We start from the raw sequence: 27,754 nt of genomic DNA, 5'->3' as shown, positions 1-27,754 counted from the left end.
ATCAGGGATTTTACAAATCTGTGCATTGGTGTGTGTGTGTGTGTGTGTGTTTGTGTTTGTGTGATTGTGTGTGTGTGATAGTGTGAATTAATGATTTTCAAGAGAGGGAGATACACTGTTAGTTTGTCTGTCCTTGCAGCTGTGTGTACTGTTTATGAGAGAATTTGTGTATCTACACAATATGTGTTTCTATGCTGCTTCAATGCGTATATATGCATGGTTTTGTGTGTGTGTGTGTGTGTGTGTGTGTGTGTGTGTGTGTGTGTGTGTGTGTGTGTGTGTGTTACCAGGGCAGGGCAGTGTGTATAGGTGTCTAATCATCAGTCTGTGATGAGCAGGGGAATTCCAGTCTCGCCAGTCTAATCCCCGGGTGCATGCCTTCCGCTCGCTCCCCCTCCTCCTCCACCGCCTCCGCCTCCTCCTCCCCCTCCTCACCTCATCCATCCTCACCTGGCTCACTTCCCCATCACTCTGCACACACGTCTCTCCTTTTTGCTTATTTTTTAAAAAAATGTTTTGTTTCAGTATGTTTTTGAACCCAGACCTGGAAAAAGAAAACACTGTTATTGTCTTTTATTCAACCCCACAGATTCACTCCAGTAGTTACACTGGAAAAACCCAGGTGCACTGCATGGTACAGTTCATCAGTTAACATCCCATCATGCTTTGTGGCAATTATAAAAAATAATGAGCAGAACAGAACAAACCCACACCTCCTTCTATAATACTGCTTTGTTAGCTGATTGGAGACATTTACTGTGTGCACATGCTCCTCAGTTGACGTTAGCATGTGTTTAGCATGTAACAAAATGACCAACTAACAGATTGGCACAGGATTAAATGTTGGGAAACTTTTTTTTTTTTCTCTGTCTTTACAATCACCATGAGACACAAGTTAGAGCGTTTTAGCTGCAGCAATAGCAGCTAGCTGCTCAGTTAGCTAGCTTGTTTGGTTAATTCATCAAAGTTATTAAGAGAAGGAAGATATATACACATAAAAAAAAAATCACTTTTGACTCATGTAACAAGAAATAAATGAACAGCTGACACATGAGCAAAAGATTAAAACATTTTTATTTCACGGTGACTTTAAATCTAAGACACCTTTGCCACTAAGATCAGCGTGATTTCATGAATGAATTTAGGATACTTATGGGTCATTAACTGTCTCATTTTGACCTCAGTTTGTTGAACGCCCGCCCCCCAGTGTCAGACATGAACCTCTGCAGTCGTGACTGTTATTACCTGTCCTCTACGGACCTCCAGCGGCGCTGAGGCCGGCCAGCCGGGGCTTGTCGGCTCAGGCTGGCAGCCCTCAGAGTGCGAGCCCGGCTGTTCCTCCCCTCAGGCCTGATTGTAAGGTTGATGGAAAAAGTGGGACGCTGTTGAGGAGAGAGAGAGAGAGAGAGAGAGAGAGAGAGAGAGAGAGAGTGAGGGAAATGATAGAGAGAGTTAAAAGAGAGCGGGAGAGAGCCATACAGACTGAGGGAGTGGAGCAAATATCTGCAGCTCACTGACCTCTCTAAGTGGATTACATGCCCCGTCAGTGCTGGGGGGTGGGTGGGGAGGGGTGAGCGAGGAGGGGGTGCAGAGAGGGAGCAAACAGCATGGAGAGATATACTTTTTAACGCTGTATTTAGGCAGAATTTTTCGTTTCAGTTCGTTTCGGCTTCTTTTACCCCAGACGGGGGCAACAGATTTGCAGTAAATCTCAGTGCAGCGCCTCCACCTGCAGCTGCACCCGGTCGTCTTAACATGTTTTATAGCATCAAGATAATGTTGTAGCTAAACACATACGAGTGTTTCAAACCAACCGAACATGTAGAAAGCTGTGGTGACTGTGGAGTGGGATCATACACTGTGATCACATTAACCACTAATTATATCACAGAGACGGTAAAGCATTTATAATATTTGATACAGTAGCTGAATGATGTAATATCATTAGTCAGTATTATTATTGCATCTTCACACCCACCTGATGGAGTGATCATTTTATTTTTGACAGGTTTATGACAGGTAGAGGTGGGTGATGCGGTGGAAATCATTATCACATTTAATAGGCTATTTTCTGAGTTTCATAAGGCAATGGTTCCCAACATGGGGGTCTTGACCCCCACAAGGGATCATGGGATATATATGAAGGGTCACGAGATGATGTAGAGCAGATAACGACATCTGCTGAGGATGGTTTTAACTAATCTCACTGATTCATTTTGTTCTGCTGTTTTGCTATTTTCATTTCACTACAAATCAATAATCTTCTCATACAGAAGTGGAAAGAAAGCAGGAAATGACTGTAGCTGAGTTTAAAAGGCGTAAAAGTCTGGTGGTGTCCACAAGCTGCTACAATCAGACCCCGACTCCTTTAATCACAACTGCCCCGTGTGCCCTTGAGCAAGGCAGTAAACCCCTCTCACTGCACAGGGGGTTTTAACTTGGTGCTGAGCATCCGTGAACGTTTCAGAGCCTTGTAAGCTCAAATGAGCCTTGTCATGCTCTTCTGGATAAATGCACGTCAAGCGGGGGGGAAAGAGGGATGAGGGGAGAGAGAGGACGGGGAGGCAGGTGGATGACGAGAAAGTGAAAGAGAGAGAAAGAGATGGAGGAGAAAAAGAGCGTGAGCTGCAGGCCTGGGCGTGGGAGAGCAGACGGCATTGAGCTGAACCAGACCAGAGACTAATCTGGAGATCCAGGGCTTGTAAAAACAGCTCCACACACACACACGCACACACACACACAGACACACACACACACACACACAACCTTGACTACCCATGTAGATGTATTCAGGCGTGTGTGTGTGTGTGTGTGTGTGTGTGTGTGTGGATAACCCCTCTAGCCTCTGGTCCAGATAGCAGTTTACCCATGTTTTATGTTTACTACCAACATGCGACGGCCTGTGGATCCTTTAATCCAGAACTCCTGACAGTGACATGTTGTCTTCTTTGACGTGGGAATCAAACCCTCAACCCGGTGTCTCGCTTTAGCCTCCGAGCCGCACAGGAAGTCGGACGAGCCACTGCATGGAGCACATACAGCCTGTGGTTAACACCTTGTTTATAACTGTGGACACTTCCTGTACACACACACACAGGAATGTGACAAATGTAATGTACACATATGCACACACCTGTCTCTCCATCTGTGTGTGTATACAAACACAAGCCATACATGGTGGTAAATCAAAACAGTTTACAGATTTCACTTTGCAGAAGAACCAGATTATATAAATCTAGTTACGGAAATTGTAAAATAAAGTGGATTTAGACTTAAACTGATAATTATTTTCATGATTTATAAATTTTGAACCAAAGTTATTTTACAGTGAGATTTTGTCAGTCTGCTCTGATGTTGACCTTTGACTCTCCCGGGTCAAAGGAAGTGTTGTAATGTAGTCAGAGAGGCCTGCACTGAACCCGATACATGTAGTGTAACTTAATACAGACACACACACACATGCCAGTGTGTGCAGGCATGTTGTACAGACCGGACTGTCCCTGCAGATCACACAGGCTTCTATGTCAAAGTCCTGATACATATGTACGCAGCAGCTTCTGAAAAGATTTACACTGCTGGATGTGCGATGTGGCACAGATGTGAACAGATGTTTTTTTTTACCTCGCACTGTCTTGTCTGTGAAGTCACAGAAGTGTCAATGTCACCTGTTATTGAAGGAGATTATATCATTAACCGTTTTTTGCAATAAGCCGATTAGTCTTTAAGTTTTTCAAATGTATGAAAAAGTGAAAAAAATCACAATTTTTCTAGAGACTGAGTTTACGTCTTAAAATTCCAACATCAATCCAAAACACATCTTCACATTTCAGAAGCTGGAACCATAAAATCCAAATTAACAAATGAAGCAATCAATTGAGTGATAATCAAAATAGTAGCTAGCTAGTTACTGATTAATCCACTAATAGTTTTTTAGCTCTAAATCTATTAAATTGAGTTGTTTTGCAGCTGTTCACTAGATATTCATATATCTGAAAAGATATTCTTTTATCTACAATATGCATTCATTGATTTAAGATTTGACAAAATACTTAACTACCCACTTTTTAAAAATTATTTTTGGGTTGCACAGACGCTGTCAGCCAAAAATTGTGGCAAAGAGCAAGGGTCACTTCCTTCGATGACCTCAGACCGGACTGGTAGTAAATTGATGAAGCTGTTTTTGGAGTCAGATTGGGGGTTGATACGTCGTCACCAAAGAAATCACGTCCCTCCTCCTCAAACTTTTTCTGAATCACTGGGCTGAGACGACCGCCATGTGCCTCTAATGCCACGGTTTCTGACCCATTAAGTCCTTCACACCTCTTTTTTTTTTTTGCTCCCTTTACCCTGTTTCACTGAGCTGTAATGATTTATCTAATTGACAGAAAAGTAATCCTCAAATATTTGCCGGTTTCAGCCTCTAAAATGAGAGGATTTGCTGCTTTTCTGTGTTTCAGCGTCACTGTAAACTGAATATCTTCCGTGCACGGGCCAAAAACACAGAAATAACCACGAAAACCATCAACGCCAGCCATGGACACACAAAAGCTTCTGCAGACACAGAAAAATGCTGACTTGCCTGCCCCGTCTGTCCTCTCTCTCTCCCTCTCTCTGCCACTCAGTCTTCTCTCACAACCTGACTGCCTGGCATGCGTGCAATCGATGCCCGTCTGGCATCCACTGTGTCAACAAGCATGGGAAAAGTTAATCAACAGCTTGGCACTCCCACTCCCTCTGTCCCTCCATCCACCCCTCCCTCCCTTTCACCACTTTCCTTTAACCCTCTTTGCTCTTCTAAAGAAACGGAGGATCAGCATTTCCACAAGTTGATTGTTCATCTTTGCTGAGAAAAAACTGAAGCATTCTGGCAGATAAATTTGTTTTGTTTCAGATAGAAAAAATAATCCGTTGTTTGGTCTTCACTGACCTTCCACCTGTCTTCTTATCTGAAGAGAATCCACAAACTTTTCTCCTTTTTCTGTGGGAAAAAAATGCTGCCTGTAGCGTGCAGGGAAGAGCAATGACGGAGCCCCCCCTAGTGGTGTCGTGCATCAGCTGCAATGCAATACACAAAATGCAACGTTCAGTTTCCTCACGAGGCAGCAGTAGTTTGTTGAGGTGCAAGTTGTTTCACATTAAACAGCTGCATTTTAGTTGCACTGAACTGTCCACTGCATCTAGAGACCTCGACGGTTAAAGCCAGCAAATTCTTTCTTTATGGTTCAACTCTGACCTTGTCATAGAGTTATCTAGTGGTGTCTGTTTTGTGATTGATGATGTAGTTTATACGTTTTATGTATTTAAAAAAAAAATGTCACAGTTTCTCCTGTTGCACTCAGGGCTGAAATAACACACACTAATATATACCTCGATCTTGTTTCTCAACAGGCTTGCCATGGATGTGTGGGATCCAAATGTGACTGCAGTGGAGTGAAAGGAGCCAAGGTAGGCAACGTGACACACGGCACACAAAATTACATGAGGTACAATATTCAGTTTCGGGGCAACGCACAGACAAATGCTGCTTTAGACTCCTCAGTAAAAACTTTTGCATGATGAGATGGCGCAAAATTGTTAATAAATGGTTTATAACACACCGTAATGTCATTGTACGCAGCTATAATTACATTTTAAAGTGTGTATTAATGTACAGTATTCGTCAACAGTTATAACTTCTCCTTTGAAGGTATATCTTATATCATTACAACTGTGTTTTACTTTATTCCCATTCATTATCTCTTTATACTGCAGCCTCCACTTTAAGGTGTTAAGGTGTTTAAGGAGGTTAAAGTAAACTGTATATTTCTGTGTGTAATTGAAAGAACTTGATATTGTATTTGTATATGTCTGTGTACATGGTTTCTGTATCTGTGTCATCGTGTGCAGGGCGAACGGGGTTTCCCAGGTCTCACCGGACAGCCAGGAGTCCCAGGGTTCCCCGGACCCGAGGGGCCGATTGGACCCAGAGGAGAGAAGGTGGGTTGGGGGCTCTACAGAAGCAACACAATTGGGGTTTGGAGATACCAAATGGAAATACCACTTTAGTTCGTCCAGTTAATAATGTCTGTCTGCTTTTGTGTTCTCCCTCTCAGGGCAGCGATGGATCTCAAGGACCAGGTGGCCCGAAGGGAATTAGAGTAAGCAAATCACGTTTGTTCCTCTTATAAATTTCTGGTGTTTCTTCTCCTACAAACAGCAGTTTCTCTTTTACCAAGTTTAGATTTTTTATTCATTTATTTATTTTTCTTAATTAACATATTTCTAAGGGTTAGTTAAAAAGCATGTTGTTTTCCATGTTGATTAAAAAATTATGAGCATGAATTATCCTAAGATGTCTCAGCACTGGATGATCCTGGGTTGTAATACCCTCCTCTGGCCAGCAGATGTCCTCATTCCTCCGTATCTCAAACACAGACAGTGAGGATGAAGAAGCTACAAGCTTGATTCTCCGTGATTGAGGCATTACACTTTAAATGACTGACTTTTATTATTTCCCTCCTAACAGGGGCCTCCTGGATTGCCAGGATTTCCAGGAACACCAGGTCTTCCAGTGAGTTTCCCAATCGTCTGAAATCCTACTAATCCTGTCTTACTGTACTTTGTCAAAGCCAGCATGTTTGATGTAACCTGTTGTTTACTTTCTGTCTCCCAGGGTCTGCCAGGGCAGGACGGACCTCCAGGCCCGAGAGGAGTGCCAGGTTGCAACGGGACAAAGGTATTATCTGATGGGAAAGTCTGACAACAAAACTCAGATGAATATCTCTGAAGTCTTGTTTATTCTGACATTATTTCAAAGGATCTCACCGTCTCCACTTTCCCAGAATGCTCCGTCAGTTGTCAGATAAATGAGCTCTGAATTCTGAAAGTGTCGTAAGGGTAATCCGGAGCTAGCATTGAAACATATTTGTACCAGATTTCAATATTATCCTTGTGCCCAGAATCTTTTTTCGAGTAAGCTTTGCTAAATTTGAAAAGCCTCTGTGATGTCATGAAGGAGAGCTTTTATCGTTTTGTCAAATTACTGTTTCCAAACTCAAGAATCAACTTCTGCTCCTCAGGGTGACAGAGGTTTTCCAGGAGGTTCAGGAATCCCTGGACAGCAAGGACTACCGGTGAGTCACTGATGAGAGTTTGTTCATTTAGAGTTTTTAACAAATTAATTAACAACTTCTCTGACTTTGATCTGTTCCCTGAAGATTTCTCTTCTCCTTGTCTCCTTTATAGGGTCCACCTGGTCTTCCAGGACCAAAGGTAAGTAAAATATTCTACCTGGATACAAAACTACTACTACAGTTTCTGTTGTTTAATTGGGTTGTTGTAAAATGGATTTTATTATAAATATAGTGTATGTGTCTACATGAACTTGTTGTGGTGATGTTGTTTCACATGATTAGAAATGGTCAAAATGGACCTCCATCCTCCTTCAGTGCAACTATATTTAAGTAACATTACTTAGAGCAGTTTTGGGTATTTTCTAAGCTTCTTAAAGTAAGTAAGTACATTTTTTTTTGTCTAACAATTTCCACTGATTGTGTGTCCTTTGTCTACAGGGAGACCCAGGCGATGTGATCTCAACAAATCGTTTTGGAGAGAAAGGAGCTGTGGGATTGCCCGGATTGCCGGGAGTTCCTGTAGGTTGTCTGGAAAATGAAAATAATAAGCCAAACTTTGTTCAAAACATCTGATTTTCACACTTTAAATACATTTATCATCGCAGGAAAGTGACTTGAAAAAGACTATGTATTTGTGTGAAACTTTTTCTGTGTGTTCATGTAACAGGGCACTTCTGGTCCCCCTGGTTTACCAGGTGCACTCGGGCCTCCCGGACCCAGAGGATATGAGGTAAAAGAGAGCTGCTGTGAAAAATGATATCAAAGTCTTTTTTCCATTTTAGTTTTACAAACGGCATCAAATTGAAGGTGTTGAGGTAACTGGTTTCTGGTGTTGTTTTTCAGGGTCGCCCAGGTCCTCCTGGTCCTCCTGGACCAAAGGTGAGTTCAGACACGTTTCAGTTGATCTGATGTCTTTGGTCATCATCATCATCATTCTTACCCTCTTGACCATAAAAGACTCTCCCCAAAGACTCAAAGACACAATGTCTCTCTGTTTTTTCTTTTCAGGGAAACATGGGTTTGAACTTCCAAGGACCCAAAGGAGAGAAGGTACTGTAAAAAGTCTGACTGTCGTTATTCTCCTCTAGTTTCTCACCAAAAAACCACTGACAAACACTCAGTCTGTCTGTCAAGCTCTCTGTCTTTTCCGTCTGTTTCTATACTTTCTATGTTTGAATCTAACTTTGTGCATTTCTGGGTGTGAACGCAGGGTGAACCTGGTTTGCCAGGACCTCCCGGTCCTCCAGGACAGGTGGGAGAACAGAAGCGGCCCCCAGAGACTGAGATTCAGAGAGGAGACAAGGTAATAAAACCATCCTGAAACTGACCTAGTCAACAATCCTTTAGTAATCGAGCATATTTGGACTTGAACAAGGGAGTTTTTTACAAGTTTAGTTTAGTTGTTTTCACAAAAGGTCAAGACTTTTCTAATTAAGCTGTTGCACACTTAGTTAGGATCTAAACTGACAGCCAACAACTATTAAATGCAAGTAAAAACTAACATCAAACAGACTAGCCACAATCAAAACGAACATAACAAATGTAAGAAAATGTAAACAGACACAAAATTGAACTTAAGAAACAACAAATATTACAACAAATGTTTGTGTAAATGAATTAATATTAAAGATTAATATCAGTGTATTCCAGTGTTTAATTCCCACATTAATCCTAGAGCTTTGGAGAAAAAAAGTTGCAGATGCAGGAGTTTTACCACTAGAGTGCGGCATTAAGCTGTTTAAATTTATATATTTTCATTTTCATGACAGAAATGACCAGCAGTGAAATCTTTGAACATTGAACTTACTGTTTTGTGTGTTTTCTCTCAAGGGTGACCCAGGACTTCCCGGCCCTCCAGGTGATCCAGGCTATCCAGGACCTCCTGTGAGTATCTATTATGATATGTAATCATAAAAACATATTAAAAAAAAATAAAAACAACCTCTTTTCACAGCGATATTGTTAACACGTGTTCTGTCTGTGATTGTAGGGTCCCTCAGGCGGCCAGAAAGGAGATAAGGGCGATCCAGGAGAGCCAGGCAAACGAGTAAGTACAGTTCTCACACGAACAAATATACAGCTGTGCTTAGATACTTAGGGTGAGGACTTTCATTGACATAATCCTACGTGCCTAACCCTAACACATAACCAAGACTGAAGACAAGCAGGAACCTCCTTTCGGACATCGGAATAAGGGGAAAGGTTGTGTCAACCTGAAACTTTTTCAGAAAAAATCTGACAACCGTGTTCACTGTATGCAGCAATTGGCGAGATATGACAATCCTTGTAAGTCTCTCTCAGACTTCCCTCAAACACTTGTTCACTATTTTCTTCTATTTACAGGGCAAACCAGGCAAAGACGGTGACCCTGGTTCTCCAGGCTTCCCTGTGAGTTCTGCCAATATACGAGACAATTCATAAGACTTAATTTTGGGGAAATCATGCCAAAGATGTTTTTTAAATGTCTTATTCACTTGACTAACTTTCTTTTCTTTCTCCTGTCTTTATTCACTATCAGGGCATCAAAGGAGAGTCAGGCTTGCCAGGTCCTCCAGGCAGGGATGGAGAGAGAGTAGGTTTTCTCCAAATTTTCTATAAATCCTAAAATTATTATTCAACAAGTCATGAGGTAATATTGTTGTTTTAATAACACTCCACCTCCTTCTTTTTTTGTAGGGTCTAAAAGGAGATCGTGGATATCCTGGCCCACCAGGAGTGGTGTGTATTCTCCTTGTTCTTCATTTTCCTAAATACTCCTAAATCACAGTCCATGCATCGGGGTTTCAGCAGCATCCCGAGCTTTTCATCTCAGTTTGCTCAGTTGTCTTGGAGATTTGTACCCACGACACCTCAGTTTTGCAAATCTATAATCACCTGAGTGAAAATGTGTAAATGATGCTAAGGACGCTGTCCAAGTTCTCTTGAGCAAGGCAGTTTCAGTGTAAGACTGTAAATGTACAGGCAGCTCCACAAATGGGAATATGTGTAGCCATAAATAAAGATTCTACTTGACAACAAAAAATTAAGTTAAAAACATGGCAAAAAGTACGAAAATCTATAGAAAATGCTCCATATCTAAAATAACAAATGACATCTCGATGCACTACATTCTTCTGACCACTGGGTGGTGGCATTTCTCTCTATGTAGTTTTTCTTTTCTTTTCTTTCCTAATAAATTGAAAATATTTAAAGCCTTTCAACCACTACTAGCATCTACCCAGGTATCCATGTGAATTATTATAATTATTATTATTATAATAAGGGGGGAAAATAGAAAGAAAATATAATAAGCAGTGGAGTAGAAGTGCATTTACTGAATTTGGAAATACTCAAATCAAGTACTTGTACTTGATTTGAGTATTCACAAGCTACCCAGCAATGCAGAATGGTGTAATTGAAATTACCCCCACCTTTACCAGCTGCGACATTAAAATGATGTATACATTAATGCATCAATAATTATTATCCAATAATATAATGTATATTATTCACAAATGAGTCATTCTGCATAATAGTTACTTTTACTGCTGGGACTTTAAGTGTATTTTGTATATTGTTGTTAAAACCTTTGTACGTGTGGTGTTTCCACTTTGACTTAATTAAAAGATCAGAGTTTATCAAGTGCACTACATTCTTTGACCACTAGATGGTGGTATGTCTTTCTGTCTCACCTTGATTTTATTTGAGTTTTTTCAATACAGTAAAGTTATTAATATTTAATTATAGAGAAGGTATTTAGAGCCTTTGACCAGTTTATTGAGTGTAACTCTTTTCTTCTGAATCTAATTCATTTATTTTGTTACTCAGGTGATTGGCGGGCAGACAGCAGGTCGTGTTGGTCCTAAAGGTGAGCCCGGGTACCCTGGAACACCTGGGATCAAAGGAGAGCGCGGACCCGCAGGTAAACACAAAACACACTTACACAGAGACAAAATATTCAAATACATAATTTGCATTCAGTTTATTTTTAAATATGTAGTGCATGCAATGCTAGCAGGCTAAAGAAACTAATTTTGACACTCAACCATCAATGAATTGTCATATATTTGTTTTTATAAATAAAAAGTTTCATGTCTTAAATTACTCATGACTGTGTCATTTATTATGTTAGAAGGGCAGCAAGCAAGCTAAATAGGTAGCTACTACCTGTAAGATAGTGAGGCTACTTTTGAAGATAAAAGGTTAGCTAACTTATGCTAACAACCTAATGATAAGTGATTGTGTGCCTCTGTCCACTGAGGCGTCATTTAGCTGATTGATTGAAAAAACAATTAAAAATCAATTACTTACCACTACTTTTTTAATTGTCTTGTTCAGGTTTGACAGGACCTCCTGGAACACCAGGACGTCCAGCCATCGGTGGTAGTGGTCAGCCTGGACCTCCAGGTTTCCCAGGAGAAAGAGGTCAGAAAGGAGAGCTTGGTCCTCCAGGGATCTCTTTGCCCGGTCCCCCAGGACGTCCAGGATCTCCCGGTGGCCAGGGGGCGCAAGGGCCCCCTGGACCTCCGGGCTTTTCCAGTGCAGGACAAAACTGCATCCCTGGAGAGGCTGGGCGTCCCGGCGCGCAGGGAGAGAGAGGTTACCCAGGAGAAACAGGCCAGAAAGGTGAGAGAATATACAGATGCTGCTGTTCATTCACAAATATCTGAGCTATATCATAAATGAAGCATAAATATACATCTCTACCTAAAATATAATTGAAAGACATTAAAGGACAAGGTGGTCCACCCTGCTTGTGCACCACTAGGCAGAAAACACTGATGTTAATGATCTGATGCTCTTTTAGGTGACAAGGGCGACACCTGTGTGAACTGCTTTGGTGGCACCAGCCCCATCCCAGGACCCCCAGGACCTCCCGGATCGCCTGGATTCCCTGGTAATACCGTAAATTTTATTTCCACAATTACTCTCTTGCACAGACTCCACATCAATGTATGACCAGGGCGCAGGGAGTGGATTATTGACTTGCTCAGTGGTACTTCATTGAAAATCGTAGGATCGTTCTTTTTGTGTTTTTAATCCAATCTGTAATCTGTCCACATCGGTCAGAGATGTTTTGCTCCTGCACAACTGATATGACTATAAATTAGATAATGAGATATAACTATAAGAATCACTTTATTTATATAATTTCTTTCCTGTCCTTCACCAGGAACGCCTGGTGGCCAGGGTATCAAAGGAGACAGAGGATTTCCAGGAACACCTGGAGCTCTCGGCTCGCCTGTGAGTTTTTACTTTCTACTTCTTTAAAGAGCAAATATCATCCTGGAAAATGTTTGTTCATTTAGAAAGAGTGACTCTGTTACATAGTTTGTCCACCAGAGAACAGTAACAAGTTTCAAAATCCTAAAAGATATTTGCAGATGCAATTACTATTGACCCGTATATCATATTCTCAAATATTGATATTGGTATCTGCCTCAAAAATCCAGTATTATCTTTGATCCCTGGTCATGAGTCAGAGTTTGATTGAATTCTTATGGCAAATGGCCAAGCCAAAAATCAAAATCTAAAATTTAAAGTAAATTATTTTCCTCTTTACACCTTCGATCCTTTTGTTTCCAGGGATCCCCTGGACCTCAAGGTTCCCCAGGATTCCCCGGAGAGAAGGGTGACCCAGGTGATGCCATCACAGTCACTGGTATAAGGGGGGAGAAGGGTGACACTGGTTTCCCCGGATCACCCGGTCTGCCTGGTCTGGACGGACGCCCCGGTCGTGATGGAGTGCCTGGATCTCCTGGGCCCAAAGGAGCTCCCGTACGTGGCGTTTACTCAGTCTCTCCTATATTGAGATGTGTCGATCCATCCGTGGTTCATTTCTTAACTAATTTGTGTTTGCGACTGTGTTTGACAGGGCTCTCTGCTCGTGAAAGGAGAACGAGGACTCCCCGGTGAGCCAGGTTCCCCTGGTCTTCCAGGGGACAGGGGTCCCCCAGGTTCCCCCGGCTTTGGACCTCAAGGGCCCTCAGGAGAGAAGGGAGTGCAGGGAGTCTCAGGCAGACCTGGAGGTCCTGGTGCACCTGGTAAGAGATCAGTTTAGCTTTATTCACTGATTTCTGCCATTGGGACTTAAATCCAAGTTCTATATTATTTTTTATCTATCTCCTTTCCTTCCACCTAATATTCACCTCATGTAACGTTAGCCAAATGATCAGCACGCAACAACAGGTTAGCCTGAATTAATGAAGCCACAGTTTAAGAACAGGAACCAGCTTTACCTTTTTATCTCTCACCATACAGGTTCTAAAGGTGAACCAGGCCTGACAGTAGCAGAGAAAGGATTACCAGGAGCGAGAGGACAGGATGGAGAGCCTGGATTGCCTGGTGGACCAGGTATACAATCATTACTTGAAGCACATTTGTCAATGCAGTGCTCATGCATAGATAAGGTAACATACAGTATATCTGTTGTCTGATTGTCTTTTTTTTTGTAATTTTCTGTTGTCAGGTAGCCCAGGTCAGCCCGGACAACCTGGTTTCCCTGGTTTACCAGGAGCGAAGGGTGACCCTGGACTCCCAGGCATCGGACTCCCTGGACCCCCAGGAGCTAAAGGTAAACATACGACAGTCACTCCTTCCAGCCGCCTGTCTATGTTTCCCTTTGTCCCTCTACCTCCTCATCCCACCTCTTACTTTCACATCACCCTCTTAATACATCATAGTCCTCCCTCATCCACCCTCTCCTCTTTTCTCTTCCAGGATTCCTAGGTATCCCCGGCCAGCCAGGAGCTCCTGGAGGACCAGGCAGACCAGGAGTGGATGGACTTCCCGGCCAGCCTGGATTTCCTGGATCCAAGGTAGATAGATAGATGGACATAGAGACAAAGCACTACAGTAATACTGATGGGAAATTCACATTAAATAAAACTTAAATGAAACGATGGATGAGAAATAAAATAACAAAAAACCCTGAAGTCTTATTTTAGAAACAGAACACAGACACATAATATAGCTATTTATTTCTGCAAGAAGATGGTGATCAGTCTACGTGTGTGTGCATGTGACAGGGTGAGCCTGGCTTTGGACTACCTGGCCCACCTGGTTTACCAGGAATGCCTGGAGGTAAAGGTTTCCCTGGACCAAAGGGAGATCCTGGTTTCCCTGGCGGCCCCGGTTCACCAGGACGATCTGGATTTGATGGCGGCCCAGGATCCAAAGGTATTATATAGTTCTGTTACTGGTGTGATTTATCTGAAGGGACACGTGCATGAATGTTTGAGTGTGTGTCTGTGTGTGTAAGATACCAAAGCACAAAAAAGCCATCTGACATAACACCAAGCTGACAGTCACATCCTCTTCTCCCTATCCAGGTGAGCCCGGTTCACCTGGTATCCCTGGAGCTCGTGGCCCACCTGGATCCCCATCCATTGGCTCATTGGGGGCCCCAGGCGCCACTGGACCTCCAGGCCCGATGGGACCACCAGGTAAGATGTTTAAGGTTGGATTGGGTACATCTTGTTCACTATTTTAGGTTTCAGATACATTGGAAAATATATAGTAGTCTAGAAAATGTGACAAGAGATACATATATCTAAATATAACTAATATTGATTACATTCTCCAGTCATATTTAGATAAAGTGATTTTCTTGTGATTTCCTTGGCACATCAAATTTAGAAGAGGCTTGTTTGCTAAAGAACAACTGTGATATATTTGTGACACTGTTTTTCATCCTATACTGTATTTGTGCTCGTTTTAATGTGTTTACAATTTTGATATATGTTTGTTTGGATTCTCAAAGTCACCAAGAATTGTGCATGACCACCCACTTGTAGTTTGTAAGGGTGTCTGGATGTCATTTTGGTACAGGGGTTTAAACTATATATATGGCACAGTTTCCATGTGAGCACCCCAAAGCACCTGAGCACCAGACTGAGTGTTGAGGGTTTGTTTGTTTCATCTACAAGCACAGTCACCATTCTGTCTTGGTGTGTTGGTGATCGAGATGTGTGTACAGACTGAATGAGTATTTGTATATCAGTGGTTGTCACACTACTGGATGGTAACCTTACCTTGATCTGGGGAGCTTTCTTTCTTCATCTTGTCTCAGCTTTCATTGAAGTGCCACCTCTTGCACCTTTGTTTGTGAGACCCCATCAGATATGTCACTTCCTTCGCCCTCTTTCTTGGCTGCGTCACAATCCTCCGCACTTTGTTGCACCGATTACACAGCATCTGTATCACAGAGAAAAGCTCACTATTAACATCACCCAATGCTCTTTCTTTGCGAGGACACCAATCGTAAAATTAACCTCACAGAGTTTCGCTTCACGAGTATTTGCGTCAACCTGCTCTCTCACCACTTTAACCTCCCACCGCTCTTCCTTCGAATGTCCCCCCCCCCCGCAAACTAACCCATCCAACAAAATGTTCGAATACTCTGAGCATGCACTGGTCGCTTCTGGTGTTTCTGGTACACAGATGACACAGTGACACCAAGTTTGTCTTAAAGAGCTTCAGTGCATATTCAGAGTGTTCAAAAACCGGCTTCGCATAGAACGTTCTAATGCATTTAATGCATTATACTCTGTTCTCCTTATCTCATCTTCGGCTTAATCCAACGCTCCGCCCTTACCTGTGACCTTCCGATGCCAAGGAGAGAAAGGTATTGTCACCCAATACTGGTGCTGATTGATGGCCATTTAATGGTAAAAGATAGCGCACATGACAACGATTTTACGAGAGATTAATAATCCATTTACTTTGTGTGTGTGTATTTTATTTTATGATTACTGCTTTGTCTATTTCGAACACATAATATCCTGCATCTTGACTGTGTTGGGCATGTGTCTTCAGATCTTTTGGGGAATAAAACCCCCAAGTAGCTTTAAATAAAAAACTGAATTGGTCTTCAAATCATTCATAAGTGGAGTTTTTCTAACGTTTCCATAAGGAGAGACTGAAATCTTCCGAACATCGTTGCAGGATTCCCTGGATCAAACGGAGAGAAAGGAGACCCCGGTGCTCCAGGTCTAGATATCCCAGGTCTGCCAGGAGACAGAGGAAGTCCCGGTTTCCCAGGTTCCCCAGGACCAATCGGAACCCCAGGACCTCCTGGAGGACCTGGACGGGATGGCCTGCCTGGACTGCCGGGTAAAATATATCTCTAACATCATTGGCAAATGATCTGATGTTATAGAAAGTCCAGCTTCCTTTAAGACAACCTTTGTTCCACTATCCTATCGTTACAACTAATTAAAAGCTATATATATTGCGCCTATCTGTTTTCACTTACTGACAAATTGCTACAAATGTAGTAACATGGGAAAAAGTTAAGCTAATATGCTGTAACGTCAAGGCCTCATGAGCGCTGTGCTTGCTGAATGCTAACAAATTAGTTAGTGTTTTGGCTTTGCTGAAATGAGTAGATGCTCAAACTTCACTTTCCAGCACAAGTTTTAGTAACAGATACACAATTACCTGAAGATATGGACAGAAAATGTTTCATAAAGAACAATGAAAGAAGAAATTAGCTATAAAAGCTGGTAGAACAGATGCTAACTAGCGAGAAACCAGCCAGCTACAACAGCTAGCTCTCATTCGTCTCAAACTGACTGTAGATAGCTACAGTATAGCTTCCTAGCTGACTTGCTAATTGACCAGTTGCTTAGGTGGCAGATTGTTTAAGTGGTACTCACTTGGCAGCCGGCTCGCTGGCTAGCAAAATCACAATATTTAGCTGACTGGTTTGCAGGCTAACAAGTTAGCTTATCAAGTGTAGTTACCTGTATGGCTGACCATCTGGCTGAGCACTATACTGTTGGATTATTGAATGTTGTCTGAGTATAGTTTCTTGTGTTTTAAGGCTGCTCTAACTTTTCTTTGCTCTTTGCTGGATGCAGGCACGAAAGGAGACATGGGTCCCATGGGACCTCCAGGACCTTCTGGAGGACCAGGTGGCCCAGGAGGACCTGGTGCTCCCGGACTTAAAGGTATTCACATAAACCCACACCTTACCTCGCTCATAACTTTGCCATGAACCTTAAAAAGCATGTATAACACACAGTAACTTGGCCACGCCACCTATAGTAGCCGATATTAGCTCATTGCAGATATTATCAATATTGGCGTGGAAGAATTAGCCGACGAATTAAAAGAATATGTTTGAAAGTAATTTGTGACAGAGACCACAGCATAGACCACACGACCTCTGATTCTCACCTTCTCTTCTCCAGGTGAATCTGGATTCCCAGGTAGAGACGGTGGACCTGGTGGTCCCGGCAGTAAAGGAGAGAGGGGAGACCCTGGTGTCCAGGGACCCCCAGGAGCCAGCCAGGCACCAGCAACACCCGCAAAGGGAGCCAAAGGAGATCCAGGACTACCAGGTACAGCTGAAAAAACATTCACTGCCCCTTAACAAGTGATTCTAAAATTGTCTTAAGAGGTCTTAAAGTGATAGTAGGTAAAGTAGGTAAACATATTCATTCAATTACTAGTCACTGTATTTTTTTATATATTTCTTGTGCGTGTTCCACAGGTGTACCAGGTATTCCAGGTCAGAAAGGCATCTCCGGTCTCCCTGGTGACCCCGGCCTGTCAGGGTCAGATGGTCGCCCTGGACTCCCCGGACCACCAGGTATAGGTTTACCTTCCATAACACACACACACACACACACACACACACACACACACACACACACACACACATAAACACACAAATAATCATGCAAATAGCTCTCTAATGTGCTGCTTACATTGTGTTCAGGTCCTAAGGGAGATTCTGGCATCCCAGGAACTTCAGGTGGTCCCGGAGCTCCAGGACAAAAAGGCGGCATGGGAGAAATGGGATTTCCAGGTGTTTGAATGTCTCATAGTTCATTATTAAGTCTTTTTTTCCATTGAGTTGTCAGTGAGTTACTAAATGCTGTTACTATATTCCTTGCAAAAATAATTTTACACACATTATAACAAGGTTTTGGTTTTAGTTGTTAATATGCCTATTAGTCAGACTAATAGACTTAAACACCTGATTTCTGTGTCATGAACATGCTGTTCTTGCACTGTGATCATGCTACAGGACCATCAGGGCAGAAGGGTCTACCAGGTCAGCCGGGACGGCCAGGATCCTCAGGACAGCCAGGATCACCTGGTTTCCCTGGGTCCAAAGGTGAACCAGGTTCTGCAGGAGTCGGACCACCTGGACAACCTGGAATCAAGGTGCAGAACTCAACCCCTGAAATTTTTTAGTTCAGAAAAACTTCAAAGTGCAAGTGCAAGTTCACACCTCATTTTTTTATTATGTTTCTCGTAGGGTGAGCCAGGCCAGCCAGGGTTCCCAGGAGGCTCAGGACTCAAAGGAACTCCAGGATCTCCCGGTCTCCCAGGTTTACCTGGAGGACCGGGCATCAAAGGTGACCCCGGCCTCCCAGGATTCCAAGGTAGGTTCAAAAAATACACTTAAAAGCCAATGACATTCGTGATGTACATATATGATGTTTATGTTAGCTGAAACAAAGCGACACTGACTGATGCACTGTCCATCTTCTTCTGTCAGGTTCTCCTGGTATCCCAGGTCCCAAGGGTCTCGACGGTGCACCCGGTGGTCCAGGTCTCACTGGAGCTCCCGGTAGACCAGGAGAGCCTGGACGATCAGGAGCACCAGGACAGCCAGGAGAGAAAGGTCAGGCAGGACGTGATGGTATCCCAGGACCTGCTGGAGTCAAAGGAGAGCCAGGTAAGTTACTCGTCATTTTGCTCAGAAGAAATAATTTATTGTCTATTTTTGATTTGGTTCACTTCACTAATGATTTATTTCCTCTGCAGGCCCTCCTGGTTTCGGTGGCCCCGGTCCTTCTGGGCTTCCAGGGTTGCCAGGTGAGTTACCATCTACTACTGTGCATGTACCTGCACAGCATTTTTGTGTTTTTACGATTATTGTCTCTGCGCTGATATAACCATCTCTACTTTATCCCTCACTATCTGTTCAGGCGCCAAGGGAGACCCAGGTCTTCCCGGTCCCTCTGGCAATCCTGGTTTCCCCGGTACTAAAGGAGAGGCTGGCTTCCCTGGTAGCCCTGGTTCTCCAGGAAACACTGGCCCTCCTGGGCCTCCAGGACAAGCTCTGTCGGGCCCTAAAGGACTCCCAGGTCCCCCTGGACCACCCGGACGAGCAGGTAAAGCACTTGGATATTGTATTTGTCACCACATGTACTGTCAGAAACTGCTGCCTGGTTTTCTGATCTCAGACTTAGGTAAAGTAAGGGTTTGTTTCAGTCTGTGAGGTTTAATGTGTAGGATATTCCAATTATCATTAAGTCTTTCAGTAACAACTTTAAGTCAGGTCCTAATGCACTTGCAACTGCAGTTGGTACTTGCTTATGATAGGGATCACGTCACAGTGAACTAGAAATTACCTTTACCTTTTTGTAAGTTACATCATAATTACCTGCAGGTTGCAGTCAGGGTCTGTTGTGAGGCTTCTTCCACTAAGGAGCTGCTGATTGGAGCTGAAAACAGCACTGCTTTCATGAGCTGTGTGATTCTGGAGAGTCAAAGCTGGAAAACAAACAATAAACATGGACAATGGAAAGGAAAATATTAGTCTCAGTTGCTGGAGTTTAATACAAAATATTACCTGATGAGGTTCTTTAAGTTACCTTAAAGGGAGAAGTTTCACTGTGATTGGCTACTTATTGCAAGACAGTTTCAGAATGAAATCTTCAGAAAGAAAACATAACTATACATTTGTGGTTAATGGGTAGGTGGTAAAGTCCTGAATTTACAGCTCAGTTTACTAAAGATGCAAACTTAAGAAAAGACAGTACTGATGTCTTCTTCACCTATCCAGCGAAAACCAGGCAGCAAATGACAGAAACTCCACTTTTTAAATGTGAATGCTTTCATCTCCATGTCAATTTGATTTGCATGGGACGTTGTTGCACCAATCGCTACCTCCGGTGTAAGAGCTCCGTCACTGTTTGAGCACCAACACGCCTGTCCAGTCATTGTCAATAAACACTGAGCACTGACGATAAAAGTTTGTGTTACTCCTCCACCACCACCCACCCTCACCCACCCTCACCCCCTTCTCACCAGGAAATGTCGGGGTGCTCCTCACGCACCTATCACTGTTTGTCAAAGGGGGTTTGACCACGCCCCCAAAAAAAGAGCATGAGTTTTCCATCCATTTTTTTTTCTTTGTTTGTTTGTTTTTTAATCCACAAATCCATCTGTCCTCATGTCTCCTCACCCCCTTGCCCCTCCCCCCTGATCCCTTAATGGGGGGAAGCTGTAATCAATTCATCTCTCCACAGCCCTGAAGTACTGTGTATGTATGTATGTATGTGTGTGTGTGTGTGTGTGTATGCTTGTTGTTTCCTCTTGCCATTGTAACCGTCCGGTGTTTGTGGTCATGTGAGGTCATTTTGAAAGAAATGTTGGTGTGAAACAGCCGAGCCTGAAACAAACTCCTAAAACTCTCAACTGCATCTTTTCTTACTGTCAACGAACCTCATGAAAAGGCCAGAATCAACCCTGAGCACACTGGTTCCTACTGAAGACATAAATCTTATAAATAAAGGACAGTGGCTCACTAATAAATAGTTGAGCTGAGAAAACGTCACACAACAGGAGTAAATTATATATTTTTGGATTAATGCACATTAGTGAGTATTTTTACACTTTACATTACATTTTAACATTTGATTAGAATTAATAGTGGTGGTACTGGTGTGGCTAGTCTGGATATCTGATATTTCTACAAACCCCCTACTATAACCATAAGGAACAATAACCTCAGAGTCTAGTTGTGAGTATTGTGGGTTTGTGTCTGGCTCTGCTGTCCCGAGTGTGTTTTGTCCCACCAATCAGTCATCTGCATGGACACTGTTTGTCCCGACACGAACACACACGTCAACGTACACACACTGAGAACAAGCCGAACACAGTGCTGGGAGGAGTGGACAACCCTGACAACCCTGTAATTTTCCTATTTGCTAAGAAGCAATGCACAGGGGTGTGATCTGTGTAGTTCATGTTAACTTGCTGTTAGCTCTGATTTGGGTCTCCACCACCATCTTTAAATGGTCATTGGATGCATTTAATTATGAAGAAAGTCGATTATAGCTGCTTTAAGAAAAATAAACATTTTCACAATGCATTTTAGTGTGTTTTTAAATGTTCTTAAGCATAAATAATTTTTATTAAGATAGATGTAACTTGTTTTTATTCTGAAATCAGTAGATTTCTGTTTTGTCTCAATGTTGGAGCCAGTAAATATTTGATTAAAAAACAAAATAAATAAATTTTAAATAATCAACATTAAAAAACAAAAATGGAAGTAAGCTGATATGAATGTTGTCTTCCAGATGAAAATTAATATTTACGGGAAATAAAACATAACTTGAAGCCATTAGGTTCTAGTAGTAAGATATTCATTCATAATATTCACCCTGTGCTATTTCAAAGTAAATGTCAGTTCTGACCACACAACAGCACTGTGTCCGGCTAGAAAAAACAAACACTCAAGTGTTATTCAGAGTGTCGGGGGTAATAAATGCTGATGCTATGAAAGTTTTAACTCCTGTTTTCCTGTGGCTTGGCCCCACCCACTGTGGTGTGGCCCCGCCTCTTGGCGCGATGACTCTTGCATCCGGCTGTCGCAGGTCCCTCAGGTCAGATGAACGGCGTCCAGATTCCTAATGCACGTTCTTCTACAGCAACTCTGACTCTGAGTTTAATCTCACTCTCTGATCCACTGGGAACAAATTACACCTGAAAACCTTTTTGCAAAAATCACTGCATTTTCTCTTTTCGTGACCTTTTTCTTTTATTTCTCTCTATTAACTGTCTCTCCTTTCACTTTCCATGCACACTGATGGTAGATTAATGCACTTTTAACAAGTAAGCACCTTTGAAACAAATTTTTTCTATATTGCAATGAAATAAATAACACACCCCAGTTCTCTGGCACAATCAGCATGTTATTTGAATCACGTGTAGATACTTTTAAATACAGATCTAACTGTCTGAATGATATTATACAGCTTGTGCACAAAAACACACCATATAACAACCTCACCTGCAACATTACATCATTGTTTTTAGTATGTGTCACGTACTGTAATTACAGTTCTGCTGTATTATTATTTAAATGCAAGTAATTTAGTTTGTACATGAGCATAATTATAATTAGAACATACTGGAGCTTAAAACTCTTCTTTTGTTAAAGTGACCCAGCAGCAACAAAACCAAGCTCACCTGAGCCTTCGTAGGTCACATGGTGTTAAAAAAATGTTTTAAAAATTATGTTTAAATTTATGTGAAGAAAACCAAAGAAATAATAAATAAATAATAATAATAATAATAATAATAATAATAATAATAATAATAATAATAATAAATAATATTATTTTTAAAATGTAGGTTCATTTACTAATTAGAGCTCTTGAATTATAATTTGTGTTTGTTATTATTATTATTATTATTATTACAGGTATAAGTATGTATAAGTATGCAAAAAGTTAATAGTATTTTACAGTATAACATTTAATATAATATTAATATTATATAATTATTATAATGTTAATTATTTTAAGTGTACAAATGCTTAATTTAAGAGTAATTCATGAGCACAGATTTGTTTATATTTCTTATGACACCTGCGAGTCTCCGTAGCTGTAGTGTTACTATCTGTCTACTTTTTTTTTACCATGTGACTTATCATTATGAGATTTGGTTATGTTGTTGGGTCACAACAGCTCCTCACTATTAAGTTAATGTAAATCATCTACAAGCTACAATAAATAGCCATCTGCAGTAAAGCTATTGAAGCCAGTAGACTTTTTGTTTAATAGCTCTTGGCTCCATGAAGAGAGAGTATTTAGTTATTGTTTCATGTTTCTGTACTGATGCTTGCTTCTGTCTAAACCTCCTCTTCTTTTTTTTGCCCCACGCCGTCAACCCGGCTCCGCTTTATCCGGGAATTGTGGGAACCCTAGGTCCTCCAGGTTAGACCCCAGTGGTTTTGATATGTGCTGTGCTACATGCTCTTCCATGGGATTTGTTGGGGGGGGGGGTGTAAATTTCAGATTTTAAAAATCTGAAATCTGAAGTGTGACAAAGCTTTTATTGCTTATGTATTTGCGTCATTGTATTTCAGGGACATCCATAGAATGCTTTGAAGATGAATTCATCCCGGCACCGATCGCTTGATTTCTGTCATTATACATTGTTTAATATTGTGATATCTCATGTGACTTGTGTGACTGTTAAAACCTCACGTTGGTGGTTGTGTTGTGACCCTCTCTTTACCCCAACAGGACACGCTGGACGTCTCACATAAACACACATAAAGGACATCCTGTGCACACACACACACATATAATCCAGTCGTTGTACAGGATCATCTGATTTTTTTTTATTTCTTTCTCTACTCCTTCTCCTTCTTCTCAGAGGCAAAGCTGCTCTAACACATGGCAAACTTGAATAACAAAAAAGAAACTTCAGCTCTGCCTCTGAGAAAGTTTGACAAAATAAAATTAGAATTGATATTGCATGTAAAATGCATCAATGAGGGAGCAATACACCATCTTTTATCGGGATAAGTTTAATTTTTTTTTTTTCCGCCTGTGACGCTAAATTTGGGAATGAAACATGAATGAAGGCGTCGTGCTGTCCATATTATCTGTTTAACCTCAATGAGTTAATATGTTTAACTGAGATTATCCTCCGTCTGCTGCCATGTGTAATTATTTAAACAAAGTGTAGTGATATAAACTGTATGACCAGCAAATGACAGATTATTAAATAAGTTTATTAAATATTTATGTAATTTAACAAATAGATATTAAACAATCAGCAGCAGCAAACGTAGGATTTTCTCCCTTGTTAATAAAATAAGGAATTTCTTTTAATACATTTCTAAATACAATTCATGGAAACACGTTTTAAAGTTGAACAATTCTTAAACAAAATCCACTTTTTTAATTGATAAATGAAATCAAACTGATCCCAGCCCAGATTATAATGAACTGAAACTTGTATGTACAATATTGTTGTGTTATTTCTCTATTACACTGTACCTTACTATTGAACCTCTGCCGTCTGCATCTGAAGGTCCAGCCGGCCCAGAGGGTCCTCGTGGTCCCCAAGGAAGTGGCGGCGTTAAAGGCGAGAAGGGTATTTCCGGCGCTCCAGGCCAGCCTGGCTTCCCCGGGCAGAAGGGAGAGTCTGGTGTTTCAGGATTCCCAGTAAGATCATTTTATTACATTTGATAAATTCAACTTAAAAGAATTTGCATCTTCATTTTCTTGAGGGGGTGGGGTGGGGTTAAAGGGATTAACCATGTGATCGTCCTCTGAGATGTAACTGCTCTTTCTAACCAGGGTAGCTCTGGTCTTCCTGGTGCCCCCGGTATAAAGGGAGACATCGGTCTGCCTGGCGTTCCTGGATTCCCTGGTTAGTCCACGATACTGTAACCAGTATTTTCTCATTCTTCCCACCATCCACAAAAATACTCTTCATCTTAAGTGTTCATCAGAAGCAAAGCCCAGAGATTTGTTTGTGTTTGGTGTTTTTGCCAGGACCTAAGGGAGAGTCAGGAATCCCTGGTGGCATCGGTCTTCCTGGAGACCCTGGAGAAATAGGACTTACTGGTGGGTGAACACAGTGGCCTTCTAAGTTACAGTGAATTTAAATGTTTTGCATATTTAAAGTTGATTATTTTACCTCTGTAACATTTGACCTTTAGGCCCTCCTGGTGACCCCGGTATACCTCCGGCTCCGATCGTGGTGAAGGGAGAGCGAGGACCCCCCGGTCCTCCGGGCGGACGTGGTTCTCCGGGATCACCTGGTTCCCCTGGACGCGACGGACTCCCAGGTGGGTGAATCTGGACTTGGGAGTTGCACGAGTTTCAGTTAGGCCTGAGAGAATATAATTTTCTTTTACTGTTGTTATTGCAGTAACAGACAGCTGACACAAGGGGGTTAGAAAAAGAAGAAGTTAGAGAATAAATGCGAACCCTGTTAGCATCTTTAAAAGTTTTCCGTGAGGAATTTCAAGTTTTCCAAACCCAAGTTTGCTCATTTAACAACAGAGTACTCTCCCTGTTCTCAGGTCAACCTGGTAACCCTGGGGATCCTGGTACGGAGGGTCCTCCTGGCTTCAGCGGCCCACCTGGCAGGAAGGGAGACACTGGACCCGCCGGGCAGCCTGGTACGTAAAGCGCCCCGGCGGTTTTCACCAACGAGACAAAAAAAAAATTAACATAAGCAATCATTTTTATATGAGGCCGCCACCTAGTGGTTGGAATTTGTGGCCTGATGACTCTTATCTTCTCTTCTCTCAGGTCAACGTGGTTACCCTGGTCCCCCTGGTTCAGACGGTCCACAGGGTCCTCCTGGTCTTCCAGGAACAGCCTCTGCAGCCCACGGCTTCCTCATCACCCGACACAGCCAGGGCCAGGAAGTGCCCTTCTGTCCCGAGGGAACAAACATCATCTACGACGGCTACTCCCTGCTGTACGTGCAGGGCAACGAGAGGGCACACGGACAGGACCTCGGTACGGAGCAGTTTCCATTGTAGAAGTTTTAACTGCCTTATTTTATCCGTATATGTGACCGTCCTCTTCCTCCGTCCTGTCTGCCAGGCACGGCCGGCAGCTGTCTGCGCAGGTTCAGCACCATGCCCTTCATGTTCTGCAACATCAACAACGTCTGCAACTTCGCCTCCCGCAACGACTACTCCTACTGGCTGTCCACTCCCGAGCCCATGCCCATGTCCATGGCCCCCATCACCGGAGAGAGCATCAAGCCTTTCATTAGCAGGTGGGTGATGGACGGACGGACGGACAGACGGATGAAGAACTAAACAGCAGGAGCAGAGTTGGATGTGTGGTATTTAATTTTACATTTCTGTGGTGTGTGTAGGTGTGCAGTGTGTGAAGCTCCAGCCATGGTGATTGCAGTCCACAGTCAGACCATTCAGATCCCCTCGTGCCCTACAAACTGGGAAGCTCTGTGGATAGGATACTCCTTCATGATGGTGGGACATAATACATATACACGACTACGCCTTCGTACTCTCCTTCTGAACTTCTAAACCGATGCATTTCAGCTGTTTTAACGCCTTGAAATCACATCTGATGTTTTGTAATCACACATTGTTATTCATATCTGCAAATTTACGCATTCCTGTCGATGCGGTGCATTACATACCCCCTGTCCTCCCTTTCCTCCCCAGCACACCAGTGCGGGTGCAGAGGGCTCCGGTCAGGCCCTGGCCTCCCCCGGCTCTTGCCTGGAGGAGTTCCGCAGCGCTCCCTTCATCGAGTGCCACGGCAGGGGGACGTGCAACTACTACGGCAACTCCTACAGCTTCTGGCTGGCCACTGTAGAACCCAGTGAGATGTTCAGGTACGGAGACACGTGACGGCGGAAAACAGAGAGGGAGACAGCTCTGAACAGATTGGAGCATTTAGCAGCTAAAGAACGAAAAGAGAGAGTATTGGATGATTGAATGATTGTGCTTCTCTGTAACTTCTAATGTGGCTTAAAGATTGTTGTCGACTGCAGGTTAACAGGATTTCATATATATATCAAAATAATATAATTACATATATCATATATAATTTTTCCATATGGATCTTCGAAAAATCTTAACCACCTTTTAACCTTTGGTCCTCACAGGAAGCCGCAGTCGGAGACGCTCAAGGCGGGTAACCTACGGACACGCGTCAGCCGTTGCGTGGTTTGCATGAAGAGGACGTAACAGCACACGACAACGAGCAAACCCATCTTTGCCCCGGGAGGGGGGGAGGGGGGGGGGGGGAGAAAACGCCCAATCAATAACAAGAGATGATTGGATGACCGGGGGACAAGTAAGGGAGTTGGGGGAGGGGGGGGCAGTGGTCGCCGTGGCGACGAGGTGGAATTCCAATGGTGCATTGTCTTCCGGAAAAAAAAAAAAAAACTTAAAACTCAAACAATGGTGCTACTGTGCAACACAGCTTAAAAAAAAAACTAAACAAAACAAACAAAAAAAAAAACTGACTTAAATATCTTTACACTTAGTCTTTGTTTTTCCTAAGAAGTACCTCAAAATGAAAGCAGAAAAATATCCACTAAATGGTGCCATGACGGATGTGTGACAACAAAAGTGCATTTTTTTCATTCTTTTCCCTTCTTTCCCAAAAGGATCATTCTTTACTTTCTCTTTTTTTTCTTCTTCTTTCTTTTTTAAATCACTTTTGACGTTGGTGCAACAAAAAAATGTGATTCTGTTCATCCATTTCTAGACAGAAGTGCTCTTTTTTTTTTTTTTTCCTTTTCGTTTTTGGCCTTATTGATGAGGACTGGATGGTTACCAAATCGGCACTTTGACTTCGGGACATCCACGATGAGATGCACTGACGATGAGCTTTCCTTAGTGAGACTGACTGCCTTTTTATTTGTATTACTAGCTCTTCATTCACACACCCTCTCTCTCTCTCTCTCTTCCTGTCATTTTTCTGTCGATTTACGTTACATTTGGTGGTACTAACCCTGCTATAGCCCGCCTGCTAACACCATCAGCCGACACCTTCTTTCTCTTACTTTTTTTTTTTTTTTTTGTAAGAAATAAAATGTGTATATTGTGTAAAACACCTTTTGTTTTTAGTGTATTAGGTCTTGAGTCAGTACCAGCTGTTTGAGACAATTTCCAC

The 27,754-nt window shown here is 42.4% G+C and overlaps 1 protein-coding gene across 1 annotated transcript in view; it reads left to right on the top strand.

Annotated features, from left to right (window-relative positions):
• The window catches only part of col4a5 (collagen, type IV, alpha 5 (Alport syndrome)), a 42,346-nt gene extending 15,466 nt beyond the window's left edge, over positions 1-26,880 (top strand). The window contains exons 2-49 of the mRNA XM_056369536.1: positions 5,389-5,445; positions 5,887-5,976; positions 6,093-6,137; positions 6,506-6,550; positions 6,653-6,715; positions 7,059-7,112; positions 7,225-7,251; positions 7,551-7,631; positions 7,780-7,842; positions 7,956-7,991; positions 8,121-8,162; positions 8,323-8,415; positions 8,943-8,996; positions 9,103-9,159; positions 9,456-9,500; positions 9,631-9,684; positions 9,789-9,830; positions 10,920-11,013; positions 11,430-11,717; positions 11,899-11,988; positions 12,265-12,335; positions 12,678-12,869; positions 12,967-13,135; positions 13,353-13,445; positions 13,561-13,665; positions 13,812-13,909; positions 14,120-14,270; positions 14,423-14,536; positions 16,038-16,205; positions 16,955-17,044; positions 17,288-17,437; positions 17,590-17,688; positions 17,818-17,907; positions 18,130-18,269; positions 18,364-18,490; positions 18,607-18,786; positions 18,876-18,926; positions 19,040-19,225; positions 24,168-24,301; positions 24,437-24,509; positions 24,635-24,706; positions 24,802-24,930; positions 25,168-25,266; positions 25,400-25,612; positions 25,700-25,877; positions 25,980-26,094; positions 26,293-26,465; positions 26,739-26,880. Coding sequence (XP_056225511.1) covers positions 5,389-5,445; positions 5,887-5,976; positions 6,093-6,137; positions 6,506-6,550; positions 6,653-6,715; positions 7,059-7,112; positions 7,225-7,251; positions 7,551-7,631; positions 7,780-7,842; positions 7,956-7,991; positions 8,121-8,162; positions 8,323-8,415; positions 8,943-8,996; positions 9,103-9,159; positions 9,456-9,500; positions 9,631-9,684; positions 9,789-9,830; positions 10,920-11,013; positions 11,430-11,717; positions 11,899-11,988; positions 12,265-12,335; positions 12,678-12,869; positions 12,967-13,135; positions 13,353-13,445; positions 13,561-13,665; positions 13,812-13,909; positions 14,120-14,270; positions 14,423-14,536; positions 16,038-16,205; positions 16,955-17,044; positions 17,288-17,437; positions 17,590-17,688; positions 17,818-17,907; positions 18,130-18,269; positions 18,364-18,490; positions 18,607-18,786; positions 18,876-18,926; positions 19,040-19,225; positions 24,168-24,301; positions 24,437-24,509; positions 24,635-24,706; positions 24,802-24,930; positions 25,168-25,266; positions 25,400-25,612; positions 25,700-25,877; positions 25,980-26,094; positions 26,293-26,465; positions 26,739-26,820 — 4,962 coding nt within the window. The 3' untranslated portion in view covers positions 26,821-26,880. The remainder of the gene's footprint in view (positions 1-5,388; positions 5,446-5,886; positions 5,977-6,092; positions 6,138-6,505; positions 6,551-6,652; positions 6,716-7,058; positions 7,113-7,224; positions 7,252-7,550; positions 7,632-7,779; positions 7,843-7,955; positions 7,992-8,120; positions 8,163-8,322; positions 8,416-8,942; positions 8,997-9,102; positions 9,160-9,455; positions 9,501-9,630; positions 9,685-9,788; positions 9,831-10,919; positions 11,014-11,429; positions 11,718-11,898; positions 11,989-12,264; positions 12,336-12,677; positions 12,870-12,966; positions 13,136-13,352; positions 13,446-13,560; positions 13,666-13,811; positions 13,910-14,119; positions 14,271-14,422; positions 14,537-16,037; positions 16,206-16,954; positions 17,045-17,287; positions 17,438-17,589; positions 17,689-17,817; positions 17,908-18,129; positions 18,270-18,363; positions 18,491-18,606; positions 18,787-18,875; positions 18,927-19,039; positions 19,226-24,167; positions 24,302-24,436; positions 24,510-24,634; positions 24,707-24,801; positions 24,931-25,167; positions 25,267-25,399; positions 25,613-25,699; positions 25,878-25,979; positions 26,095-26,292; positions 26,466-26,738) is intronic.
• Positions 26,881-27,754: the final 874 nt, after the last annotated feature.

The sequence above is a fragment of the Seriola aureovittata genome, chromosome 23 (assembly GCF_021018895.1).
Source record: "Seriola aureovittata isolate HTS-2021-v1 ecotype China chromosome 23, ASM2101889v1, whole genome shotgun sequence".
Taxonomy (NCBI): domain Eukaryota; kingdom Metazoa; phylum Chordata; class Actinopteri; order Carangiformes; family Carangidae; genus Seriola; species Seriola aureovittata.
This window is presented reverse-complemented; position numbering and strand designations above follow the sequence as displayed.